The sequence below is a fragment of the Ochlerotatus camptorhynchus genome, unplaced genomic scaffold (genome assembly GCF_037179485.1).
Source record: "Ochlerotatus camptorhynchus isolate MF236.1 unplaced genomic scaffold, CSIRO-AGI_Acam_v1.1 ptg000305l, whole genome shotgun sequence".
Taxonomy (NCBI): Eukaryota; Metazoa; Arthropoda; class Insecta; order Diptera; family Culicidae; genus Ochlerotatus; species Ochlerotatus camptorhynchus.
Genome location: NW_027040793.1, coordinates 329,768 through 356,281, shown reverse-complemented (window position 1 = coordinate 356,281; position 26,514 = coordinate 329,768). Strand labels below are relative to the sequence as shown.

General features: G+C 39.8%; 1 protein-coding gene across 1 annotated transcript; it reads left to right on the top strand.

Moving 5' to 3' along the window:
* Window positions 1-5,263: 5,263 nt before the first annotated feature.
* Window positions 5,264-25,343, top strand: BBS8 (tetratricopeptide repeat protein 8). Its single transcript, XM_065228995.1, has 4 exons — window positions 5,264-5,535; window positions 15,753-15,910; window positions 16,036-16,890; window positions 25,131-25,343. Exons 1-4 carry the CDS (start codon window positions 5,355-5,357, stop codon window positions 25,341-25,343), a joined length of 1,407 nt encoding a protein of 468 aa, XP_065085067.1. The 5' UTR covers window positions 5,264-5,354.
* Window positions 25,344-26,514: the final 1,171 nt, after the last annotated feature.

Genomic DNA, 26,514 nt, shown 5'->3' with positions numbered 1-26,514 from the left:
TGGATTTGTGGTTTTCACCACAATTTGAACATTTAAATTTCTTAGGATCTTCCTTAACAGGACAGTCGTCCTTTGCGTGACAGGAATCACCACATTTCATGCATTTAGCTGGCATGTAGCAATTTTTAGTTCTGTGACCCCATCCCTGGCACTTACGGCACTGGGTGAGGTTTTGGAAATTTCCTCCAGTCTTCCTGAAGTGTTCCCACTTCACTCGGACATGGAGCATAAGGCTAGCTTTTTCTAAGGCCTTAAGGTTGTTTAGTTCACTAGACTTGAAGTGAACTAAATAAAAATCATTAGTAATCCCGTTGCACGAATCGCCAGGACGGGATTTCATTTCCATTTTGATTACTTGGAGTGGCACAACTCCAAGTAATTTTGCCAGTTCATCTTTGATCTGATCCAGGGATTCACCACTGGGCAGTCCTTTCATGACAACCTTGAACACACGTTCAGTTTTAGTGTCGTAGGTAAAAAATGTGTGCTGCTTCTCAGTAAGATACTTGAGAAGACATTTAAATCCGTCCAAGGTTTCAGCCAATACACGGCATTCACCTAGACGTCCAATTTGTAGTGAAAACTTAACTTTCACGAAGTTCAAAAGTTCCATGCGAAGAGCATGGAAATCGGAGGTGGTTATCACAATAGGAGGAATCTTTTCCTTCTTGGCATTATGCCGGGAAAGTTTACTAGAATTTTTCTTGGATGATGGATCATTCTCATCATCCGTGAGCAAATCAAATTGATTACTCAAATTAATTTCATCAGAAGGGGGATCGAGAGATTGCCCCTTTCATTTCCGTAAAGGCACCATGGCGGCAGTAAATTTTTATCCAAATCGACTTCAAAGCAGATTACTATAAGAATCTTGAGGATCGAAAAGGAATTTTCCAAATCGATTTCCAAGAAGGACTACCTCGGCTAGGGTCCAAACAAGGATCGAAAAGGAATAAGAGTTGAACAAAGTAGAAATTTTACAGGTTCAGCACTGAAAAATGCTGTTTAAATTTGTTGTAGCTTTAGGTAGTAGTAACACTTCTTTCAGCAAAAAGCAAATAGATCCGCACGGCAAGAGAGCACGATGCGGACTGATGAATGTGGGTGTTAGTCAACTCAACGAGCATAGCTGTGAAGCCTTCGAATTACACTTCTCTGCGACTACCTCGGCTGCGTTGGGAAAATCCTCAATCAGCCTTAACCTTCATTACATCGGTGACACAGGAGACGGATTTCTTTGGCACATGTTTTTGTTGAAGTAACTGAGTTATTATCTCTTTCTGTTGTAAAGTTAAAATTAAGTTTTGATTAATAAATTATTATTTTTTAAAAGAAGATGGATTTGTATATAAATAAAGAGACAAGAATTAGTAATTTCCATTTAATTCCACTACCTTATATGCGTATCCTTGACCGATACGCGTAATTCGTCTACAATGTGCTGACTTCTTCAGTGTCTTGTACTAATATTCGACTACAAAGTACAAGACACTGAAGAAGTCTGCCCATTGTAGACGAAATACGCGTACCAGTCAAGGATACGCAAATAAGGTAGTGGAATTAAAAGGAAATTACTAATCCATCCCTCTCTCTCTCTTTATACAGGTATTCTACTAAGACGCCCACATTCATCAGGTTTGGATTTGTATGTTGTTGATTTAATTTGAAAGATCGTGATATAGTTCATATCGCTGCTTGCGGGCAGCCTTTCGTTGTGTACAATGTTCAATGCCACACGTCGAAAGCACTACTACTGATACTATTGACGACCGACCGGACACCACCACACACGATGATTGAATAAGCACCGTTCAGTGAGACCGGATGGAATTCGATTTTTAAATCTGTGTTAGGGAAATCGCTTTTTGCAGGCAATCTGTGATAATTTTGATCATCATTGCAACAGATGGACATTTTTGCAATTTTCAATAGTGACCTATTGAAAATTAATAAAGTGTTCAATTAAGTAGATTTGTAGCAAAATTTCTAATCGATTGGCTTGTTTAGAATTGAAGTCCATCCGCTGTTGACAGAGTTATATGTGGTCAAAACCTGACCACTTTTCGTAATGTGATCAATTTTGAAATTTCACCCCAAATATGTTGCCGAAAGACGTAATCCTACGTAAAAAAAAATAGTGATTGGACATGAGGCTAGACATCATACATATGAAGTCCCGATCCACCTCCAACTCTTTGAACCATGGATTATAACATTCCAGGCTCCAAGATTTTCAGGAAGTGTTTTTTTGACGTAGACATACTAGGGGAATTTACCTATTCTGGTCAATCTAAGCAGTGTTCGCTCTTCTATTAGCATTTACTCAACGTCACGCATACATATGACATGTTTGTTTGTATACAATCATATGCTGCTTTCTGCCTTATCCATTCCAACCCATAGAACGGTTTATATAGTTGAAGATGCTAAATTTCAAATAACAGACTAAAGTGGTAATTTTTATACGATAGATGAGGAGGAGATGAAAGTATAGAATTGATAGTTCCGTTTAGAGTACGGCAGTGTGAAAATTGTATATAGAGAGTAGACAGCGAGCTTGGACAACTTTAAGGAAGGTAAAAATCAGATTGAATGGTTCAAAACTATTTAAAATAATTTTCACAATGCACCAAACTTCTCAGGTGACTGTGAGTATCGTCGAGAACCTCTTTTTCTTCAGCAACCTTTCCATTTGACCTGGGTGTTAATCAGCGGTTCTATTAGCGACAACTCGAAATAAGCCACATTTTGTAATGAGCATGTTTCACTTCGAGACAAACTTGATCAGATTGAAGCTGAAAGACTAAGAAATCAATTGAATACATTCAGATGAATGAATACAGTGAAATTAACTGAAGCTAAGGAAAATTGCTAGTGATTTAGCTAGAGGAAATGACGGCTTCGGCTTGACAGACTATTTTCAGCAACCCAAATTGAAACACTATTTTCACTGGATTTTCTTACAAAAACACTTCGCTGAATGCATGCAAACGATTCTTTATGCTTTCAGCTTCAATTTGACTATATTTTTACCACTGAGAAAAAGCAATCTAGCAGGGTTTTCTTGAAATGAAACACACGCACTACAAATTGTAGCTGATTTCGAGTTGCCGATAATAGAACAGCAGATTTACATGCAGTTCAAATGGAACGGTTGCCGAAGAAAAACTGGTTGCCGACAATACTCGCTCTCACTAGAGAAGATTGGAGCTTTGTAAAAGCGTTTCAAAACAGTTTTTGACAATTCTTTCGACTGAAATTGTTAGAGCAGCTGGCAGCAAAAGATTGTAAACAAACCAATACTGCATATAAAGGCTATAGAAAGAAGGTCGCTGCTTAGGTTGCCGAGAATACGTAAATTCCCCTAGGTACATTTTATTATTTCCCCCATAACAACAGCTTGATTGATTACAAATAAAATTATTCGATAAAAATCATAGGTGTTTTAGAATTTCTCTCATTCATAGCTCATCATGTGAAGTTTTGAAATCTGCATCATTTCGAAGGTTCACAAGCTGACCGCAAAACAGCAACTTATTTTTAGCCTATTAAAACGCAAGCAAACGCTTCCTGCTTCGATGCAGCTATTCCCCGCCAGGTCACGCCACATTGCCATTATCATCAATTTACCATACAATCATCTTCGCATGTTCCAAAGCATTTCCAACACCGAACCAACCCAACAGCAAAGCATCAGCAACCGAACAGCTTGCTGCTGGCAAGGAGAGTCGATTGGTAGCGCAGTAGCACACGTTTCTCTTCGCTCTCTTTTTCCGCATTCCAATCCCTCAAAAGGCCATCGAGCAACCATGGCGCGCAATCGCTACAATGCTCACACGCTGGCCCATGGACCCAACCTAACTATGTTGATGGTTATGCTATACAGGAATCCACCGTTTATCCGCCGCAATTGCTCAATTGGTCCATTCAATTGAGCTCATTTTTCGTCGTGTTGATCAGGGTCAACCATAAACTTGTCACCTACAGAAAATCAGCTCAAATTGTTGGAAAACAACCGGGAAATTGCGGTGGGCGGTCGGCACCATCCACCACGTTATTCGGAGGATTCCTGTACTTACCTATGCTACCAACTATCGACCCCCACACCGTCCGTGATGGTTGTTGGTAATGATCGTGGTAGAAGTTTGAGGATTGGGGAAAATGATCCAAATTATGAATCGTGGGCTGCTGGGGAACGACGAAAGAATAACGCTTAATTTGATTCGCATTTAGGTTAATTTAGCCAGGTCTTTGATGAAATAATGTTCGGATGAGTGCAGCAACAGTTGTGAACGTGGGTGGAGGAGGGCGGGGGCCGTGGTGGCACCTATTTGAGTGTAAGTAACCCGATATGATTTGCATTCGTAATGCGTACAGCTTTGACGAGCGCGGCCAAATTGCCATGGACACGATTGTATACAAACAGAAAACGAAAAATATCCACATCGACCGACCCAATCGGGGGAGAGCGGAATACCGCAAGGAAGGGGCGCAAAGTAAAACTATAACGCTGGCAAAAAGTGACCGAACGAGTTCGTATCATCAAATGGCGAAAGGAAATAATCGAGCTTCAGGTATTTAAGTTTATCTCTGATTTTGCCTTCCTGCCTCCTCGCCGTGAATGAGCGTAGGATTAAGAGTACTGAATTTTAATTTCTGTGTACATTCTTTCGCGGCGTCTCGCACAGGAAATTGCATCATTTCAGGAAACTCGGAACGTTCGTGCTGTCAAAGCAAATTGGAGGAATCGAACAAATTTTTGCATTGACGGAAGGAAATTAAATAAAAAAGGAATAATAACGAACCCGAAGTAAAAACTGAAATAACAACAGGAAAGCACGAAAATAATGCGACCAAAGAGGTGTTCCTTGAATTAATTCATCTCCCATCCGCTGGGACCAGAACAGATCAGCTCGGGACTCTGGAGAAGGAGGGAAAAGGAATGAACAAGTTGCAAATTTAAAAACATCTACATTTTTGTTCACCGTCCCTTTTCTGGACTCGAGCATGGCAAAAAGTGGTCCAACCGGACCCCAAAAGTATTCCATTCCATAATAAAAGATTGCGCGAAAGATTGCAAGGGAGGAATATCGGAACAAGCGGGGCAACGCTGGTGCCCTGAAAACGAGAAGAATTTGAAACGAAATTAAGGGAAACGATCCAACAGGAACCAGCCACAAAGACACAGACGAGAGAGAATTTCGATTTTTTTTTCTTCAATGCTCGTCGTCGAAGACGACCACGACGACGACGTGTTTTCTCCTCTGTTTTTTTGGAACGGCCTAAAATGGCCAACAAATGACCAAAAGCGATCGCCACCACAGCAACAAACACCGGAGTAAGAAAATTATATAATGGACAAATTTTTTGCAGCTGTATCATTATTCCGTCGTCGGAAATATGATGAGTGCATCGAGGTGTGCAACGAGCTGCTGCAGAATAATGCCCTTCATCAAGGTCCTTGGGAGCTGAAGATGCGATCTATGACCCAGCGAGTGTACATCGACGATATCGAGGCGGACGACGATGTGGCAGGTAAGTCCTGACATGGGGGGCGGGGATGCACGATGGTGAGTGTAGTGTGTAAGCTCAGTGGCAACAACAACGGCCCAGCCCACCACCGTCTGATTTACACCCGGCCTGAGACTGGCAGCAGTAGCAGCAGCGGCAGCATCATCATCATCATCATCATCATCATTCCATGCTACTGCTGTTGCTGCTTCTGCTGTTGCACTATCTGCACTTTCGTATCGTACATTTATTTATGCACTCTGACGGTCAGTATCGCTGTGGCAGTTTTTTTTTATCTTGATCATTATTATACATATTTTTTGGTGCTTCTCATTTTTATTACGCGAACGTGGATTCCTTACGATGGGATTTTTTCTTAGTTTTAATTTTTGATGAGATTTGCCAGATATCACCAGGGATATCACCTGCTATATGAGTTATCATTCAGATCAGTGTTTCTCAATCCATGGGTTGCGACCCATCTGTGGAACGTTTTTGGAACTGAGGGCACATAATGTCAATGAACAACTTCAGACGCAACGCTAGGGCAGCGAATTTTTCAAAAAACTCACTGCAGCATTAAGAAAACCACTACACGTGCAATCCAATAAGGAATGTTTTTGGACCTTGAAGAAATGCAAGAAACGAAATATTGGTTTTTCAATTATTAGGTCTTGGTCTAGCAAATTTTTGTAAAATCTGGACAGTTTAAGGTAACATAAAATAACATAACAGCTTATAAAATTACTAAGATATTCTTAATAACACTTTTTTCACACAAGCTCTTATAACGATACCCATTCTGCGGCGCGAGTGAGGTGAGGTGGGTCACTGTCGCTATTTTTTTTTCCTTGATTTGTTTTCCGTCGATCTTGTTTTCCGTGCTGAGCACCAATGCTACCGACGCCAGGGAGGCAGCTCCCATACCTGGACCCTACCTATCGACCGAACACTCATGAACCGGGGACCAACGGCTTTACTTCCCTTCCGAAGGAAGGCGTGGTCAGAGATGTTATGCCTCAGAACATCCCGGCGGCGCCGACTGGGATTGAACCCAGGCCTGCTGGGGTGAGAGGCAATCACGCTTACCACTACACCACCGGCGCCGATAACTCGTAAGTAACTAGTAAGGTGACAAAAGTCACCGCGAGTGAGGTGACTGTTCATTTGATTTGCACGAAGAGTCACCTTACTCGCGGTGTCTTTTGTCACCTCACTAGAGACAGCGAGTCACTTCACCTCACTCACGGCACAGAATAAGGGGGACAGAGTTGATGTGGTCAGTTAAGTTGTCATGTAGCACGCTTGTCTCAAATAGGTCGTATAAATTTCTAGACATTCGACTTATTTAAGCCATAAACAATGTGCTGTAGCTTTGTAGATAGAAGTCTTATTCGGGTTGCGGAAAATTTTATCGGAAACATCTATGCGGAAGACACTTATTGCCTATCGACTATAATTGATATTTTTTGAAGTTGCTTTAAAACAGAAGATTTAAAACCGTGATGATTCTTGAAGATTTTTAAAATATTCAAATTAACTGGAGTTATTATTTAGTGAGTATAATTCAACAGTGAGCATTCATAAGGGCCTAACTGCGATGATCGATTATCTTCATAAATTTTCTCTACGCCCTGAATGTTTCAATAGAATTTCGCAAACAAATGTTAAATTTAAAGTAGAAAACTCGGATTTAGAAGCGGTGACCACTTCCAAAATCTTATGAAAAAAAGTCTACATAGTTTATGGGTAACCCCTTAAAGTTGTACGAATTTTACAGAGGGCAGTCATGTGGTCCTCATGATATTTACGTAGGTTTCGAATCCACATTAAATCTAAAATTAAACAGCAAAAAATTCTGAATAATAACGCACGCTTTAGTTCCAGCACTTTTTGAGTCCTGGCGATTTCTCAAGCAAGGCTCCTTCATAACTCTATAATAGGGTGGGTCATGATCATTTTTTATTTTTTTTTTTTGGGTTTCATTTTGTGCATAATTTGGAGACGATTTGTTGTAACCCGGATTTCCGCATTGCGTTTGAAATTTGTATGGACATTAGTATGGGAAAACATACTTTTTTGCATTTTCATTCATTGGGGTCACAATTTTGCTTGAACCATGCAACTAATCATGTTGATATTCCAGGAAGTGCCTAACAACTTTTCCGAAGGATGTACGATGTAAGAATGTCTCTAAAAAAGTTATAGCTATTCAAAGATCGATGTTTTGAACTGAAGGTCAGAAATCACTTTCTGTCAACACTGCCGGTGTGCCAATGAAAATTTCTTACCTTATCGATTCGGTGTGTTCAGATGATTTATTCAAAAACAATAGCTCTGTTTTATATACGTAGTTGTTTGCCCCGTAACGTGGGTAGATCGCCTTTTCGTGGTACGTAACGGGATGAAAGATCAACCACTGATTCCTAATCTTGACTTCTTCAAACTAAGGGAACAGCATTTTTCAAATTAATAAAAGGAACACATATTAGTCCTTGTTTATTTTTATTCCTTGTTGATAGTGATAAGTCCTCAGGGGGGAGGTAGCTCATCGATTCTTCCGGTTTGCCTCCTAGCATCGTGCTATAAGGTACCAGGCGATAACCAGGGTAGTTGATCGATAGCTTGATGACGTCATTTCGTTGGCGTCTGCAATGGGAAATTCTCGTAGCAGGCGTTGACGATGGGACGTTGTCGAGTTGTTGAATAGCAACTATCGTGGTTACCTGTCAATCTGCCAAATTTGGAAAGACGTCTGCATTGAATTGTCTCATATAATATAATATTCCGCCCACTATATCACAAGAAATTGCGAGTAGCTGAGTGGAATGGAGATAAGTTAGGCATTGGGTACAGGACCAAGTCTCCCCTGGGTGGTGCCAGAAGATGAGCGCAATAGAATCATCAAGTTGCCATAAGGCACGGAATGAGACTATTGCATGGCTGGGTAGTCAAAGTCTTCCATTCGTTAGTCATTTCAGGTGGATTAGAACAGGTTTAGGTTTAGGGTGGGCGTTGGCCAGATTTGGATTTTTCAGATATAATCCTAAATAGGACCTAGATTATTTAATACACTAGTAACCTCAACTTTTGTCACAATGTTTCATTGTGACTAATCAACACTCAATGGGTAAAATATCAAATTTGCTGTAAATTTGAAAAAAAAAAGGTAACTTGGAGTGTAGAGCGCACTGCCCACTGGACGATTCTGAAGCCTGACCAAGTGAGTGGGTTACGGGTTTATTTGATTGTACGTCAATTCCAAGTTATATATAGATACATTCATACCATTGGCATTTTGTATTTGAGATGAGACAGAGACAGGATGCGGAGGGCCCGCTTAGGGGGAGCGTAACCCGTCAGGCCCTGCCCTGGAATAAGGGGATTGACGATGATTTGTCAAGTTTCATTTTGCATTTGCATATAATTGTAAGTTTAGGTTTGCTTTTGTAATTGTAAGATAGATAGTTTGCCTCAATTGAAACATTGAGTTGTATAAACTTGACGAATCATACCTCTAAAATAGTAGTAGTTACAGTGCCGCATTATCTAACAACCACTGCCTGCAACTAATGTTGGAGGGGCCGGCAGGGCTGATTACGGATCAAAACTAACATAACTCTAAACTGAAATGATCTCGAAACTAACGCTCATTCATTGCACTTTGAGTCATAAAGTAGTTTTATTTATTTTCCTATTAATCTATCTACACACTTAGTTTTTTCTACCGAGCTCGGCTGTGCGGGTCTCGGCGGGAAGGGTTTCACTGAGATCTCGGCGGGAGTGACATTTGATTGAGGTCTCGGATAATGCCTTTTCTAATAATCTGCCTACGTTTATTTTCTTTGTTATCTACTTTATCCCCTTTTTATTTTTCTGCTCTTCTTTCCTCTTCTCTTCATTTGTTTTGTTTGTTTACATATAACTAATATTAATACCTCCTTGTTTTCTCACTAATTTGTCTACTATGTCCTACCATCACGATGAGAGATGAGCTACCGTACATGGTACAGCTCATATACACTCCCAAAATAGTATGCCGCAAGTAAGTATATCACAGAGGCAAACAAACAAAAACCGATAACGCTGAATATAATGAGCTGTGGTGATTTATATGACTATATAGTATTATTTATTTATACTAACCTAAACACAACGTGGGGTGACCCAAATCCAAACGATCACTAACCAAAATAATAGACTTATCTTTTTTTTCAGCAGGTGTAATTTCGTATAGTTCTGTTTCTCTCTTTTCAGCAAAACAACAACAAAAAAACCTCTATAACTCTTCTCCATTCTTTTAATCTCCTAATATCCCCTATAAATGTATCGGAAACTAGTGGGATTGTCTGTGCAAACAGAAACAGGCCTGCTAGTGGAAGAAGGTCGTTATGCTATACGGTCTAGCATAGGCCTACGGCCAGGTTTCAGTAGGTGCTTATGCCTTTGTTGTCGTTTGGAACCACTTTTGCGAGGTAGGCGACGATTGTGCGTATTTCTCGCGTAACTTTTGAAAAGGGCCTATTTATAGCCTGAACAATACGTAAAGAGCAAATTGAAACATTGAACGTCGCGTGAAAGTGGAACTTAATGAAGGCCTAAGTACTTTTTCGTAGTTTTTAGTTTTCGGATTTGAAAGATCGTCGGCTACAGTGGCCTGCTTACTGAGCAAAAATACGTGGTTCCAGGTCCTTACATATCAAAGAGATTTATGGTAAAATCGCTCGTGTATCGTGTATTTTGCGAAACTCGTTGTTGTCGTTGGTTCCAGGTTTGAATGGATACAAAAATTTGAGCAACGGTATTATGTGATATGAGGGACTCGGTGGCCTTAGAGCAACCGTTTTTGCTTACTGAGCAGAACATCATGAGTCTAATCTCAGGCCCATCCACATTCAAGATTCGTCAATCGTTTTATTTGTTAATATGACTACATGGTAATAACAGAAACTCGGTGATTAAAAAGGTGCTCGTCTACCTAGTGGCAAACGTTTTTGCTTACTAAGCAGAAGACCGTTGGTTTAGTCCCAAGCTCCTTCGCGTTATATGATCGTTAGGACATCAATTCAGCTTATCGTTTACCAAAACGAACCCTGCTGCAAACCCAACCCTCTTATCCAACATCCCAGTGATTCCTCGTGGAAGTGCAGAGGTGTTCTCGGCTTCCATCAAAGCGAGTGTCATGTCAACACAATCCTTTCCATTCCTTTCTTGACCTGTGTTCGGGCGCGGTCGGCGCTGGTATTGCCTAATATAAGATCACCAGTTTTTACACATTGAGGATTATTGCTAGTCCCAAGCATCGTCTATTGGTTCTCTGTGTAATTACAGCTGATCTGGCAATAACAGAGTAGCAACCGTGGGCGGTCAATCAAGCTCAAGCTCAAGCTCAAGCGATAGTGATAAGTCCTCGGGTTGCCTGGACCCAGGATGATCTTGAAACAAGGAAAAAAAATTAGTTAGTTAGTCTTCATCTATGTGGTTCCTAATCTTCTATTCGTTGTTCCCTAGTTTGAAGTGGTTAAGACTAGGGTTCTGATGCATGGTCACTATCGGTGTCATTCTTTAATTTTGTTGCTAAGGAATCCAATTTTGACTGACAAAGGGGCGCGCCTTTGGAGGGTGTTCCAACACTCCGAAGGGTATAAATAGCGGAACCTTTCAATTAGAATCGATTCCTTGCGATGAAGGCAAGAATGACAAATCTATCAAAACCGAATACTTCATCATTTCTCAATAGTGATGAAGTAATACGACATGCACTAAACTAAGGACACGGGATATACTACAATAGATCAATTTACTGGTCGCAGTAATTTTATGTCCCGAACAGAGGAGAAAAAAATACGTAGTTGAATAGAGAGGAGGGGGGGGGGGGCTTCTACATCTTTTTGCACCACGTACTCATATCAATGGAAGTATAGTTTCGAATTAAAATTTCTTCGGAGTTTCATATCTTATCGATTTGGTATGTTCAGATGAATTATTCAGTGGTTATAGAGGAAGTGCTAACTATAATTCCCGCCTCCTCACTCATGTCAATAGATGTAAAGTTTCTGAAATAACTTCTGTGTTTTTCTGGTATGTGTTATTCAAAAATATTTGCTGTTTTTTGGTTCAGTAAACAGGCACAATCGCTTTATGTTAATTTCTAATAGAGCAGTTGAAGAAAACTATCTGTCCTAGTGAACTACGCCTATGCGATTGAGCAAATGTTTTTGAATAGCCCATCCGAATATGCCAACTCAAGAAGATGGGAAACACCGAAATTATTTCAGTTTGAAGCTTTACTTCGATTGATATGAGTGATGGGTGCCTTTCCGCTTTTACTACGCTTATGAGATTGAGCAATTGTTTTTGATTAATACATCTGAACATACCAACTCGATAAAATAAGAAACTCCGAAGTTATTTCAGTTTGAAACTTTACTTCTATTGATATGATTGATGGAGGCGGGGGTGTAGTAAGCTTCCTCCTCTCGCATATGAGATAGAGTAATTGATTTTGAGTAAACCATTTGATCATACCTAATCGATAAGATAACAAACTTCGAAATTATTTCAGTTTGGAATCTGACTTTCATTGGTACACCGGCAGTGTAGGCAGGAAAAGTGCATTTTTGGCCTATAATTCAAACTATATATATTCGATCAGATATAACTTTCTATTAGACATTATAGCACCGTATATTATACTGCAAAGTTGCTACGGTCTCCTTGGACTATATGTGTACATAATTAGTTGTAGGTATGATTCAAGCAAAATTGTGGTTTAAAAGGATGACAATGTAAAAAAGTAAGTTTTCCCATCCTAATTTTCAGACAAATTTCAAACGCAGTAGGGAAAGCCGGGTTACAACCAATCGTCTCCAAATTTTGCACAGCTGTTTGGGACCCGAAATGACACCAAAAAAGGGTTGTTCTCGCAAGTTTGCGTTTTTCCATATAACGGTGTTCCACCCTACTCTATAATGATGCGAAAAATAAATGTTTCATTCTTTCGAATAGATTTCAGTTTCTACAAGATAACACCCGATTCTATACAGATATATGACATGCTCCATTTTCACGATCATGGCTGCTTGAAATCGCAAGCGAATGAAATTTACTATCATTACCAGCTGATATTTCTACACACTTTAAACAGAAATACTTCAACATATACCCATTTTATCCATTGGGAATTGCATTTTTGTGAAATCGGTGAAAGTTATTTTGAATCACCCTATAGTGCCAGTTAGATGCAAAAAAAAAAATTAAGGATGTTCCGGGTCTTCTGGAGGGCCAATTTGTTACTTACTAAATCCTACGTATCACCAAAAGAAGAGCAACTTTCTGCTAAACAAATTTCTCAAAGACACCTGGATGTTATCCTTTCAACTACCCTTAAATCCCATAGCCTCCGACATTTTCGAATAAACTCTAATGCTCGCGGTATTTCCGTTTAAATAGTTTTCAACTTCCCTGATCTTCTCAGGCCTTTCTTCAAATTCCCTCAATTTCCCTAAAATCACGAAGTTCCTGAAATTTGCCTGGAATACTAGACACATCCTGAAGCCTTAACAATTTCCCTGAAGCTCTCGAAACTTCTTTTATTTTTTTAATTTCCCTGAAGCTAATGGAACTGTCCTTAGGTCCTCTGACCTTCCCTGAAGTTCTCAGATCTTCTCCAAAGTTCTAACAATCTTCGTTTTGCTGAGTTCTCTGATCTTCTATGAAGTTCTCAAAAACATTCTGAAGTTCATTGAACATCGGAAGTTCTCTAGACTGCTTGAAAATCTGGGAACTTCATAAATTTCCCGCTATTTTCTGAAATTAATAGAATTCCAATGATCTTCCGTGAATCTCGAAACAGCCCTGAGGCTTACAAAAATGTTTTAAAATGTTTTTGCATTTTCCTGAAGTTCCCAAAATTTCACTGAGGTGTTATGGTGTTCCTGATGTTCACAGGAATTCTTAATTTTCTTTGAGTTCAATAAAATTAAATTAAATTTCCCCACTGATGTTTAATGCACCATATATATTTTTTTGTTATCCTGATTATTGTCGGCGTCTTATTGGAATGCTTGTATAAAGAAAGAGAGAAGGATTAGTATTTTTTTTCCTTTGGTTTGTTTTTTCCGTCGATCTTGTTTTCCGTGCTGAGCAATGCTACCGACGTGCCAGGAAGGCAGCTCCCACACCTGGACCCTACCTATCGACCCATCAACTCATGAACCGGAGACCAACGACCAACGAAGGAAGGCGTGATCAGAGATGTTAGGCCTCAGAACATCCCGGCGGCGCCAAATGGGATTGAACCCAGGCCTGCTGGGGTGAGAGATAATCACGCTTACCACTACACCACCGGCGCCGCTAAGAAGGATTAGTAATTTCCATTTAATTCATCTACCTTATTCGCTTCTCCTTGACAGATACGCGTATTTTGTCTACAATGTGTAGACTTCATCAGTGTCTTGTACTGACGGTTAAAAGCTGCCATTAAGGCATTTTTTGAGAATTTTTTTTCCAAAATTTCACTGAATCCAGCTAAGAGTGTATAGAATTCCAGTAGGCTTTGGGTTGTCAGGATCATGGCTTCACTGGAGCAAGCACGTCGCGATTAGATCCTGTACGCTCGAAACGAAAATCTCGGTCTATCCGCTCCTATTTGTTTTCGATCGCATTCCTGGGCAGGAATTTTACACCTCGGTTGACCGGAAGAGAGCCCCGGGAGAATGTTAAATCAAAAAGAAGCCGAAATTCCCCAAAAACTTCCTTGTCTGGCAAGCAATCTGCAGTTGTGGGCTGAAAAGCGAAAGTTTCGTTACTTCAGGGACCATGAACCAACAAATTTACCAGGAGGAGTGCCTAAGGAAGAGACAGCTGCCTTGCCTGAGGTGGATTGCCTATTATGGCCGGACTTGAAAAGCTGCCACTACTCAAATCTTACCAAACAGTGGTACAGCGAAATTTGCGTAACAGTGAGGATGGATTCAAGGAGATGGATTCAATACTTCGGAATAAAGCCAATTGGTCAATTGTTAAGCACATACTGGAGAAAAAGGGTGGAACTACAATTGACCTGAAGGATTTCAAGTGGAAATATAATTTGGCAGCCACACAAGTGGGAACAGGGCCCGTGCAAAAGATGATACGAATAAAAGTTCGAGCAATGGCCTATGATAAGAAGGAAGACTTGAACAATGGTTTTACAATAAGCATAAAACCTACTTATGTATAGCTGTTACATTGAACTATGAAAAATAAAACGCATTGTTAAACTCCAAAAAGATTGTCGAGTATTCGTAAAGACACTGAAAAAGTCTGCAAACTGTACACAAAATACGTGAATCTTTCAAGGATAAAATAAAAGGAAATTACTAATCCGTCTCTCTTCTTTACATGTAAGGGGGTAATAAATGCAATGAATTTGTACCGGATGGTGCATCCAATTTTAAAGCTGTTGCGCTTAAAATTGTCATAGTAGATTTCATTCAATAATTTGTTCTTCAACATTTTATGTTCTTCTACATTTTATGGCACAGATTGGATTTAGATGAAGGCAGCACATTGTTTTGAATCTAAATGAAGACATAACAGCAGGTTCAATCATATACTCTATGCCCAGGAAAGTCGATAAGTGTTCTAACCCGAAAAATTCCTAGACCGAACCGGGAATCGAACCCAGCCACCTCCAGCATGGTATAGCTTTGTAGCTGCGCCTTTAGTGACTGAGCTCAGGGAGGTCCCGGTATTGGAAAGCATAGATTGCTTGAAAAGTGTATCTCCTTTACCTGTGCGGTTAAAATTCGTTTGTTACTGATTATTGCAATACATTAGCCAAGCTGCAATGTCGAACCAAATGTGGGTAAGAGATGAACTAGCCTCAGGCTAAAAATCTCTAAAATAAAGACAAAAAAAAAAAAAAAAAAAAAAAAAACCAAATGTGGGCAAAATAGAACCAATCGACCAAAACTGTTGCAATCATCCTATTTATTTTCCACCGTCAAAAATCATTCTCCCATTTTCAGTTCACCACTCTCCATCGTGCCACAGATCTTCGTTTGCATCCCATTTATGATTATTTTCCTTCCTCGCAATGCACATTTCCTATCGGCATGCCAGCTCACAGCCAACATACACACCACACGTCCTGCTTCCAACGAAGAAGTAGAAGATACTGTGCATATCCGCGAAATGCGAAAATGCATTTTGGTAAATTATACCTGAAATTATACACATTCCTTTTATGCGCGCAGAGGATATTTTGGACACGCAGACCATCGCAACGGCCCCGAGACCGGGCACCTCGATCCGCACGGCAATGGCAGCCGCCGCCGCTTCAACCGCCGCGGGAAAGGCAACGGCAGCTGGTGCTCGACCCCGCACTGGTACCGGGAGACCAATTACTGGCATTGTAATCAAAATCATATTAATAGGCTTTTAAAAATGATCTACTGATGTGTGCTCATTTTTGTTTTGCTTATCTACCTCTCGTTTCATATTTTCCGTGGCTGTTTGTGCTGCTGCTTCTGCTGCTAGTCCCGCCCGGGTACGCTTTCGCTGCAACGACCTGGATCTACATTGGGCAATAAAACTGCACTGAAAACCGCCAGAACTGCCGGATCTGCGAGGAACATACGGCTCGGGTCGGCTTCGATGTTTGCCGTGGGCGATCCAACAGGGCCACTGTTTCACATTTCACGGCTCCATCCGGACAAGTATGCCGACAAGGACTCGATCTCGAAGCCACTGTTTCAGTACCTATACTACCATGAGGGCGAAGTCCGGAAGGCGATGGCACTTTGCGATGCGGTACTAAATTTAAAACGAACCGCTGCCGGCTGGTGGTGGAATACGCAGAAAGCACGCTGCCTCATTGCTACTGGAAGTCCGCGCGAAGCGGAACAGTATCTTAGAACGGCACTCGGCGAGTTGTATCATCCGGACACGGTGCTACTGTTGGCGAGGATCTACATTAAGATCGATCAACCTACAGCAGCATTGGAAGTTTGCAAGAGCGGGCTGGAAAAGTTGCCCGACGATGTTACTCTGCTGACTCAACAAGCGAGAGTTTTGGAACTGGTTGGAAATCTTACGGCTTCGGTAAGACGGTACCGTCAAATTTCCCAACTGGATTCAATGAACACGGAAGCGTTGGCATGCATTGCCGTGAGCTACTTCTATGGGAATCAACCGGAAACGGCATTGCTGTACTACAGAAGGATCCTGTCGATGGGTGCCCATAGTGCGGAACTTTATTGCAACATTGGCCTGTGCTGTTTGTACGGTGGGCAGTTGGATTTGGTGTTTCCCTGCTTTCAGAGAGCCATTCGAATGGCAACCAATTCCGAGCTGAAGGCAGATGTCTGGTACAATCTGAGCTTTGTGGCTTTGGTGAGTATGTATTCTGTAATACGGTTACTGACGGTGAAACACGTTTACAGGTTTTAACCATAATGTGCGTGATGGGGTAACCAGCTCCCATTTGAATAACACGGTGTAGGAACAAATAAAAACAATCCTTGCGCACATAAGGGTTAAGATGTCATTCAAATATGACATCCACTTTAGACAGGGTCCTATAATTTGTTGCAATACGTGTAATAAGTATGGGAAAGGGCGTGACACAGGGGAAGGGATGATATGGACCATTGCTATTTTAGCACTACGGAAATATAACATGTTACAAGGCTATCTTGATGCCGCTTTTTTATGATAATTATTATAACACATTTGAAACATGTTATAACACTGTAGTCTGATCCAGACATTAGTTCCTAATTGCAAGAATCTAAGGTTTTAGATAACTGAGTTTAATTGGATTCTACTGTAACACATACTTGATGCTGAAATTATAAACACACAACATTTGTTAGCGATGGTTAGATTTGGTTAGATTAGAATTGATTCAAAATCATGCCATGATCATACTACCAAAATATGAGCTCATTTGGCCTGCCCTCATTTGAATGGAAAAACCGAAATATTTATTCCTCTCGATCTAGCCTGTGGCTGTTTTACTAAAGGGTTTTCCAATAGAGATTTCCTATTTTTTTTCAGTTCATTGCGTCTATATTGTTGAAGCTACAAGTGTCAAATTAGCTGTCATTTATTCAGTGTGTCTTGCCAAATTACTATAAAGAGTGTGCAGGAGAACCCGTGGCTGTCGACTCCGCGCCGCGCACAAGAGCTGGGACTTTCTCAGGCTTCAACTTGGCGAATTCTGCGTCGAGACTTGGGTCTGCACCACTACAAAATCCAATTGACCCAGGAGCTCAAGCTTAACGATTACAGACAGCACCTAGTGTTCGCTGATAGGGCTTTGTAGGAGTTGGAAACAGACCCCGATTTTTCCCGAACAATCTTTTTCGGCGACGAGGCCCATTTCTGGATGAACGGGTATGTGAACAAACGGAAATGTCGAATTTGGGACAAGACCAATCCACACAAGGTCCACCAAGTGGCATTACATCCCCAGAAAGTCACTGTTTGGTTTGCATTTTGGACCGGAGGCGTCATCGGTCCGTACTTCTTCGAAAACGGTGCTGGTGATGACATCGCCGTCAACGGAGTGCGCCAGAGTCATGGAAAAATTGACCTCTCAGCTGCACGCCACCAAGCGAAGCCGTGGTGGCCATTTGATACCATATTCCATACATAATGGTATTGATGAATCTCGTCAATATCTCACACGCAGTTTGTTTTATTCAACTTCAATGATAGAAAACGCCTAATGGAAAACTCTATAGGATTACTTTTCAAATGAACTCAAGATAAATAGTTATTGGTTAGTCTACACAATGGTTTTCTTGCATGATCATTTTACAGACTTTTAGGCAATATTCATAATACTAAGATCATTCTCTCAAAATTTTAGCACATTTGGAAGTGAATTGATACTGCACTGGTTCTTTGAAGTTTGTATGAGAATAACTATAGGAAATGCATTCTCCTCGTCCTAGCCTTTCGCCAAAATTATTTGTGGGTAAGCTTACTATCTATACTAATAGGAAATTTTCTCAGCTACAACTTAGCTGGAAACTACTTTTTGTTTGAACGTCAAGATAATTAGATATTAATTGATTTTGGCGTCGATAATTTTCTAATATGATCAATGGAATGCTTTCCAGGCAACATTTCCGCTTGCAGTAAGACATGGTTTTGCCTTATTCTTCGCGACCAGCACGCCAAGGTTGCTTGATGGATGAAGTCAACAGAAATTATCTTCCTCATAAATTAATAACTAAGGCTGATGCAAATGTTATTTTTGTTCTATATCTTGTAGACGTCTTATCAGAATTAACTCGAAGTTGTGACCGGAACTGGGGACTACATTATGGTCCACCGGAAAATCCAAAACATCAGTAAAAGTGGTAAATTCATGAAACTGATCCAAGACCTCTATGTTTTTTTTCGAAAGCACTCATAGACGTCTATCAGAATGAATTCGGAAATTCGACCGGAACTTTATCTCTGGGGACAACGAGACGGTCCATCGGGAGATTCGGAACAACAGTGGTTAATTCATGAAACTGATCCTAGTGCTCCGTGGTTTTTTCGAAACCACTTATAGACGTCTTATCAGACTTAAGTCGAAACTGTGAAAAGAATCTCAACCCTGGTGATCCAATCCGGAACATCAGTAAAAGTGGTAAATTCATGAAACTGATCCAAGACCTCTGTGTTTTTTTTTTTCGAAACCACTCATAGACGTCTTATCAGAATGAATTGGGAAATTTGACCGGAATTTTAACTCTGGATCCTGGGAACCGCAGTATGGCCCACCGGAAGATCCGAAACATCAGTAAAAGTGGTCAATTTATGAAACTGATCCTAGAGCTCCACGGTTTTTTTTTTTAATCCTCTCATAGACGTCTTATCAGAATGAACTTTTAATTGTGACCGGAATATGGTCCCAGGGGATCACGATATGGTCCACCGAAAGATCGGGAACCTCCGTAAAATTGGTCAATTTATGAAACTGATCATAGACGCCTGCGGTTTTTTTTAAACCGCTAATAGGCGTCTAATCAGAATGAATTCAGAGTAATAAGCGGAACATCCCAAGTAACAAATTGATGCTTAACAAGTGTTCTTTCAACGATTTTAATTCAGGCTTACTTTGAATAATTGTTGTACATAAACCACTTTAACCTTTGTTCAGCTTTTAAACATCTAAATCTGGTGATTTTAATCAGCCCAAAGCTTAACAACAATCTAAATTATAACTTTTCAATGCATTAACCAACAGTCTTTTCTAACCCTTGTTCAGCCTTAATTTTTTATTTAAAAAAAATGTAATGGAAGACCACTCCATATCTTATATTTTTTATGAGACTGCTTTAGAATGTTGCTGACTAATTGCATTTACATATTTATATTGTTATTATATGTCTAAAAATTACCTTTACATTTCGGGATTCGAACCGGCAGTCGCTAATTCACAGGCATCAACTATACCCACTCGACCACATAAGCATATTTGAGGCAGAAGGTATGATCATTAGCATGAAGCACGTCAAAATTAAGTTGAATAATAGCAACCAGAAGAGTATTATACAGCAATGCCGAATTATAAACAATACATTGTGACAGTAAAACATTCCTCTCATTTCAAGTGCAGTAAACACAATCTGGACACAAGTGCGCGATGTATTTCGATGCTATTTTAGTGCTATTATTGAATTCTATTTTTGAAATGCGGTATAAAAATTAAGTGCAATATAAAGTGGTGAACCGACAAAACACAGGAATACTAATGTTAATACTTCCGACGTCGTCGCAGTCCACTTCTAGGTGGAGTTATTCTTAAAAAGATCCTCTTCCTTGACAATTGTCTCTACTGCTGGTGCTGCTTGGGATTAGAAAGGCAGGCAGTGAATTTAGAATAACTAAAATGTCGGAAATGCAACTGACGACATTTAACAATATTGTGCAATAAATTCATATTATTCTATCAGGCTATCAGAATATTTGTAGCGCATTGCTGGTTTGTGGAGTAGTATTAAGCTTAAATAAGTCTTGTTCAGTCTTTATATCAGTTAACTTACTGAGGTTGAATTATGGGGATACAATTCGCTTCATGCACTACTAATTAACTGTATATTCAGCCTGGTGTTAATCAGCTTCGTACACCTTAAATCAACCATTAATCAACTTTTGTTCTTACAATTCAGCTTGAATTGTTACTTGGGATGGACACTGGAAGCCACGAGGTGGTCCACTAGAAGATTCGGAACATCCGGAAAAGTCATCAATTCATCAAAGTGATCTTAGTGCTCCATGGTTTTTCGAAACCATTCATAGACGTCTTATCAGAATGAATTCAGAGTTGTGTCCGGAATATTGACCCTGGGGACCACGGTATAGTCTACCGGATGATCCGGAACATCCATAAAAGTGTTAAATTAATGAAACTGATCATAGAGCTCCACAGATTTGTCGAAACCGCATATGTATCACGTAATTGTCCTTCGGAAGATCCATAACATCGGTTTGTTTATTAATTTATTTGATAAGGCTCAAACGAATTAACTTTAAAGAGCCGAGGATTCTTGGTCACTATACAATACATCTTAAAACTGTAATCAAAAGGTACAACACAACAAACACTTTATCTTCTGCTATCCAAAAAGCCTCCCCCATCAGAACTGGAGCCGCTTCCAGTGGTTTCATTGTATGACAGTTACGCCATCGAGGGTCAGAGCGCTTCCAATGCAGCAATGGACGCAAAACGTGGTCAGCACTCACACACTCATCACGAAACGGTTGCTTTCTAAAGTCGACGACGCATCGACTGAAAGAACTGCTGATGAAGAACAATGAAGAGGACCACACAATGGTTGCTGCCGAGAAAACAGGCTATCGCGTGGCACACAACAAGAGTGGCCTGCTTTTGTCGACAACCGAGTGAACATTGTCCATAACATCGGTAAAAGTGGTCAATTCACGAAACTGATCCTTGAGATCCACGTTTTTTTTTCGAAACCACTCATAGACAGCCTATTTGAATGAATTTGGATTTGTGTCTGGAATACAGACCCTTCGTTATGGTCCACCGGAAGATCCAAAACATCCGTAAAAGTGGTCAACTTATGAAACTGATCCTAGACCTCTGCGGTTTTTTTTCGAAACCTCTCATAGATGTTTTATCAGAATGAATTCCGAGCTATGACCGGAACATGGACACTGGGAGCCACGGGGTGATTCACTAGAAGATTCAGAACATCCAGAAAAGTGGTCAATTCATGAAGCTGATCCTAGTGCTTAGCGGTTTTTTGGTTTCTAAACCATACGTAGACGTCTTATCAGAATGAATTCAGAGTTATGATCGGAATATGAACCCTAGGGACCAAAAGATGGTCCTTCGGAAGATCTGGAACATCCGTAAAAGTGGTAAATTCATGAAACTGATCCTAGAACTTCACTTATTTTTAGTAACCACTAATAGAAAAAGTATCAGAATGAATTCGGTGTTGTTACCGGAATATGAATCATGGGCATCCACATATTTATCGAAAAAATGCGCGCATGTGCGTTATATTTGTACATTATAATAAGTAATTATTATCAAATATGATATATTTACTCATTTGAGGGATTAGAAATGTAAACCAAAAATTCTGCTTTTCGTATGAAGAAATACCCAAAAAGTACACGTACCCAGTGGATGAGTAACGGTTGTTAACGCACAAATGAGCATATTTAATTGCTACTTACACTTACCTGAGTTAAGACGTTACACGAGGGAAGGCGATGGGTAACAGGTATTAATTTTTGGGATTTGTTTTTATCCTATTCATTAAGTATGGCACTTTTTGGAGAATGGGTAATTTTCCATACACGCTAAACACCAGTTTCCTTATATCATATCAAAAGAAACCGAGGTTGGGTAAAACCAACCTAAATTTTAAAACAAACATGCACTTTCTCAATAAATGGGTACAGTACATAATATTTTTGAGGTTGTGAGCAACTGTTGGTCATTTGTGTTAAAAATCGTCATTCGTCTATTGAACACTCAAAAAGAAGAAAATAGTAGATTTTGAATTATTTCTTTGCTAAATACAGCCTCGCCATATTCACTCATTCGATGCATAAAAGTGGAAAAGTATTGGCATGTATAAATAGAGTTAACAATTTGTTTTTTTTTTGTAATACTTTATAACGTGATTAGGGGCTGTCCATAATCTACGTAGACAGCTTTTTTGGGATTCTTGACCCCCCCCCCCCCCTTCCCCCTGCGTAGACAATTGTCCATCCATTTTTTTTTTAATTTATATCAGAATCTACAGAAAACTCATAAAACCAAAATTGTAAATTGAAAACTAAGCCATTTTCCTAACTGATGGTCTTGTTAGTTTGTGAGTGTGCGCTTCCTACTTGCGAGAAATCGATGGTTGAAGTAATTGCCTGCAAAAACAGTTTTAAATTTATTTCGTAATTTGAATACTTTAATAATATAAATATGTGTGGCTTTGGATGTATTGAGTTTGACGGTAATTTCTGTAGAACGTCGATTATCAGAATAAGTTTCATTATTTCGCATCACCTTTTATGAAACATTTTTATTTAACCATTTAGTGATATTTTTTGTCATTTGGCTTTAAGTAATAGGGGAAATGGCTGTAATGTTGGCCTATGGATCTAAGATTGGGCCCATCGCTAAAAATCTACTATTTATCAATTTTATCTAGATGAACGCGTCATTGGGACGGTACTAATGTATATTTTTAGTAGCTATTGAAAATTTAGACGATTGTGAAATTTTATGTATGGGTCCAAATAAGGAGCATTTAGGCCGACATTACATCCATTTCCCCTATGTTTGAGTCACCCGAATTCAAATAGCACACAGCAAAAAATAAATTTTAATATTCCATCCAAGAGGATGCACTTCAGTCATGTCGAAAATCTCATGTAATTTTTATGGCAACACAAATAAACAAATGCAGTAAAAGCAACGTAATGTCAGTTCATACACTGTATTAATGATAATTTTGCCTTTTTTCGCAAGTAAAATTACACCATACAGTATGCAAAAAAGTTTATCCACCCCCTACCAATTTACATTTTTTTTTTTCTGGTGAAAATCAGTTTAATTTTATGAGTGTTCCTTCATGATTTATCAATTTATGTTTATTTATCACATTGCCATTGAAAATACGACGTTTATATCTTTTCTTGGGATTTCAAGTGATAAATTATGAAAAAGGGCAAAAATTTACGCAAAAAAAGTTTATCCACCCCTAAATGGATACTACGATTTAAGTGTGTTTTACAAAGTTTTAGTGTGTATTCTGCAACTTTCTCGAATGTAAACATTGTGTCTAGCTGTCATTTAGTGCTCTTGAAGTTTTCGTGCTCAAAATTTCAGTTTCGTTTTCAAAATTGGATGTTATTTGTTGCAAAATGCCCAAAAAAGCACAAATTTCGATCAATATTCGAAATTTAATTGTTGGACATCACAAAACTGCCGATATTGTCGAGCTTCACGAAGATACGGTTGCTAGAATTGTGCAGGTGTACAAAAAGTGTGGTAAATCGTCTTCATAAGAAAGGTCTTAGGGGATAGTAGCTCTTAAGAAGCCATGGTTGTCCGCAAAAAATATAAAAAAAAAGATTGAATTGGGCCCAGGACCACATTTCATTGACCAGTGATGACTGGTGATCTGGCCAGACGAGACGAAAGTAATGCTATTTGGTTATTAATACCATCAGACCCAAATAGCAGTACTTTCGTCTCGTCTTACCAGATCACTGGTTCATGAAATGTGGTTCTGGGCTCAATTCAACCTTTTTTTTTATATTATTTGCGGACAACCATGGCTTCTTAAATGCTATCATCCCCTAAGACCTTTTTTATGAAGACGATTTCGATTGGTCTACCTCTGTCAATTCGGCCAGTTGTCTTTGAAAGACGCCCCGATCGCTTAGCTTGTGAGATAGAACCACGCTTTTTGTACACCTGCACAATTCTAGCGACCGTATCTTTGTGAAGCTCGACAATATCGGCAATATCACGGTAGCTTTTGCCAGTTTTGTGATGTTCAATAATTAAATCGGATATTGATCGAAATTTGTGCTTTTTTGGGCATTTTGCAACAAATAACTTTCAATTTTGAACACAAAACTGAAATTTTGAGCACGAAAATTTCAAGAGCACTAAATGGCAGATAGACACAATGTTTACATTCGAGAAATTTGCAGAATACACACTAAAACTCTGTAAAACACTCTTAAATTGTAGTATCCGTTTGGGGGTGGATAAACTTTTTTTGCGTAATTTTTTGCCCCTTTTCATAATTTATCACATGAAATCTCAAGAAAAGATACAAACGCCGTTTTTTCAATGGCAATGTGATAAATAAACATAAATTGATAAATCATGGAGGAACACTCATAAAATTAAACTGATTTTCACCAGAAAAACAAAAAAAAATGTAAATTGGTAGGGGGGTGGATAAACTTTTTTTGCATACTGTATTTTCGACACGATTGAAGTGCATCCACTTTGATGTGATATAAAAAATTTTTTTTTGGTGTGCACGGGATCGTGATTCAACACGCAATAGGAGTATTTACCGTTGTTAACAATAGTTTTATAAATTTCTAATAACAACCTCAATTCCCAGACCACTGGAGATGTCCACCTAGCCCGACGCTGTCTGCGCCTGTGCATCGCCATCAACGGATCCCACGGGTCTGCCCTGAACAACATGGCCGTCATGGTTGCCCGCCAGAAGCAATACCCCAAAGCCAAATCGTATTTGATGGCTGCGAAAGCCGCGCTACCCGACTGCGAAGAGATAAAAAATAATATGGAATTTATAGAAAACTTTGAATAAAGACACTGAGTCACTAGCATAGCAAGAGTTAAGCGGCTTGCCGAATTATTTTGTATATCACATTTTCATCCTCCATGTCACCCGGATTCCATTAGATTCCAAATTCCAAAAGAATCATATCCAGTGGAGCAAATCGAGCTTTAACGTCGTTCTTTTATGTTGGGCCGAATTATTGACTCAAAATAATCCTTCTTGGTGGACATTAGCGAATACGCGACACAGAATTCCTTTCTCGGTTACCATCGTGTTCTAAAGTCCCACCAAACACCTGGACATTATTTTGAAATACAGATCATAAATTAACGATTTATTTTTAGCAATTTGTTGTGCTCAAGCCTTCTGGCCCCAAGAAGGAGTGGAGAAACGAGAAAATGAAACACCGCGTCACTTCTTGCATATCGGAGAACCCTCTTTCCTCGTTCACTCCGCTTGGATGGATACTTATTTCCTTGCAGAAGTTGCTTTCCCCCCATTTGATGCGTACATTTTGGACATTTCGATCTCGAAGGACTACCGAAAAGGAGAATCTAAACAATGTAGCAAAAAACTAGTCACCTGAAATTAATAATAAAAAATAAACTCAACCAAACAGGTTCTGCGCGCAAAGGATCTTTTGATGGCTATTTATAGATTTGTACTCCGGTTTTCGATGTCAATGTTGATCGATTTTACGAAAAGCTTGCTAATATGTTCGACCCCTTGCTGTGAAGCCTCGAATGGGGGCACGTGGCAGTTTTCTGGAAAATTACCCCCACATTCCAGCATTAATGTAGCACCGAGTGGAGTGCCTCCGGAGCAGCCGGATGTCCCCTTCGAAACGGTTTCGAAAATCGAAAACAACAAGACTTTCGTGACATATTGAGGTCACATCGAAGTTTCATGACCTGTGCATATAATTTAAACTGTCCACGTCTCGCGTACTCGAGAAATTTTGCCAACCCAACCGAAGCCCAACACGCCGGCGGAACGCCAGAGAGGAGATGCATCCAGCGCACACACACGGTGTACCTTGTTGTGATGAAACTTGAAAACAAGGAAACATCGCACAGCAGCAGCTTGGGGAGAGCCAACAGCCAACGCAGCGCAATCAGACAACCGAACGTACGGTAGCACTTTATAATTAATTAAACCTGCTTTGGTGAATTTATTGATTCCGACAGACGACGAAGAC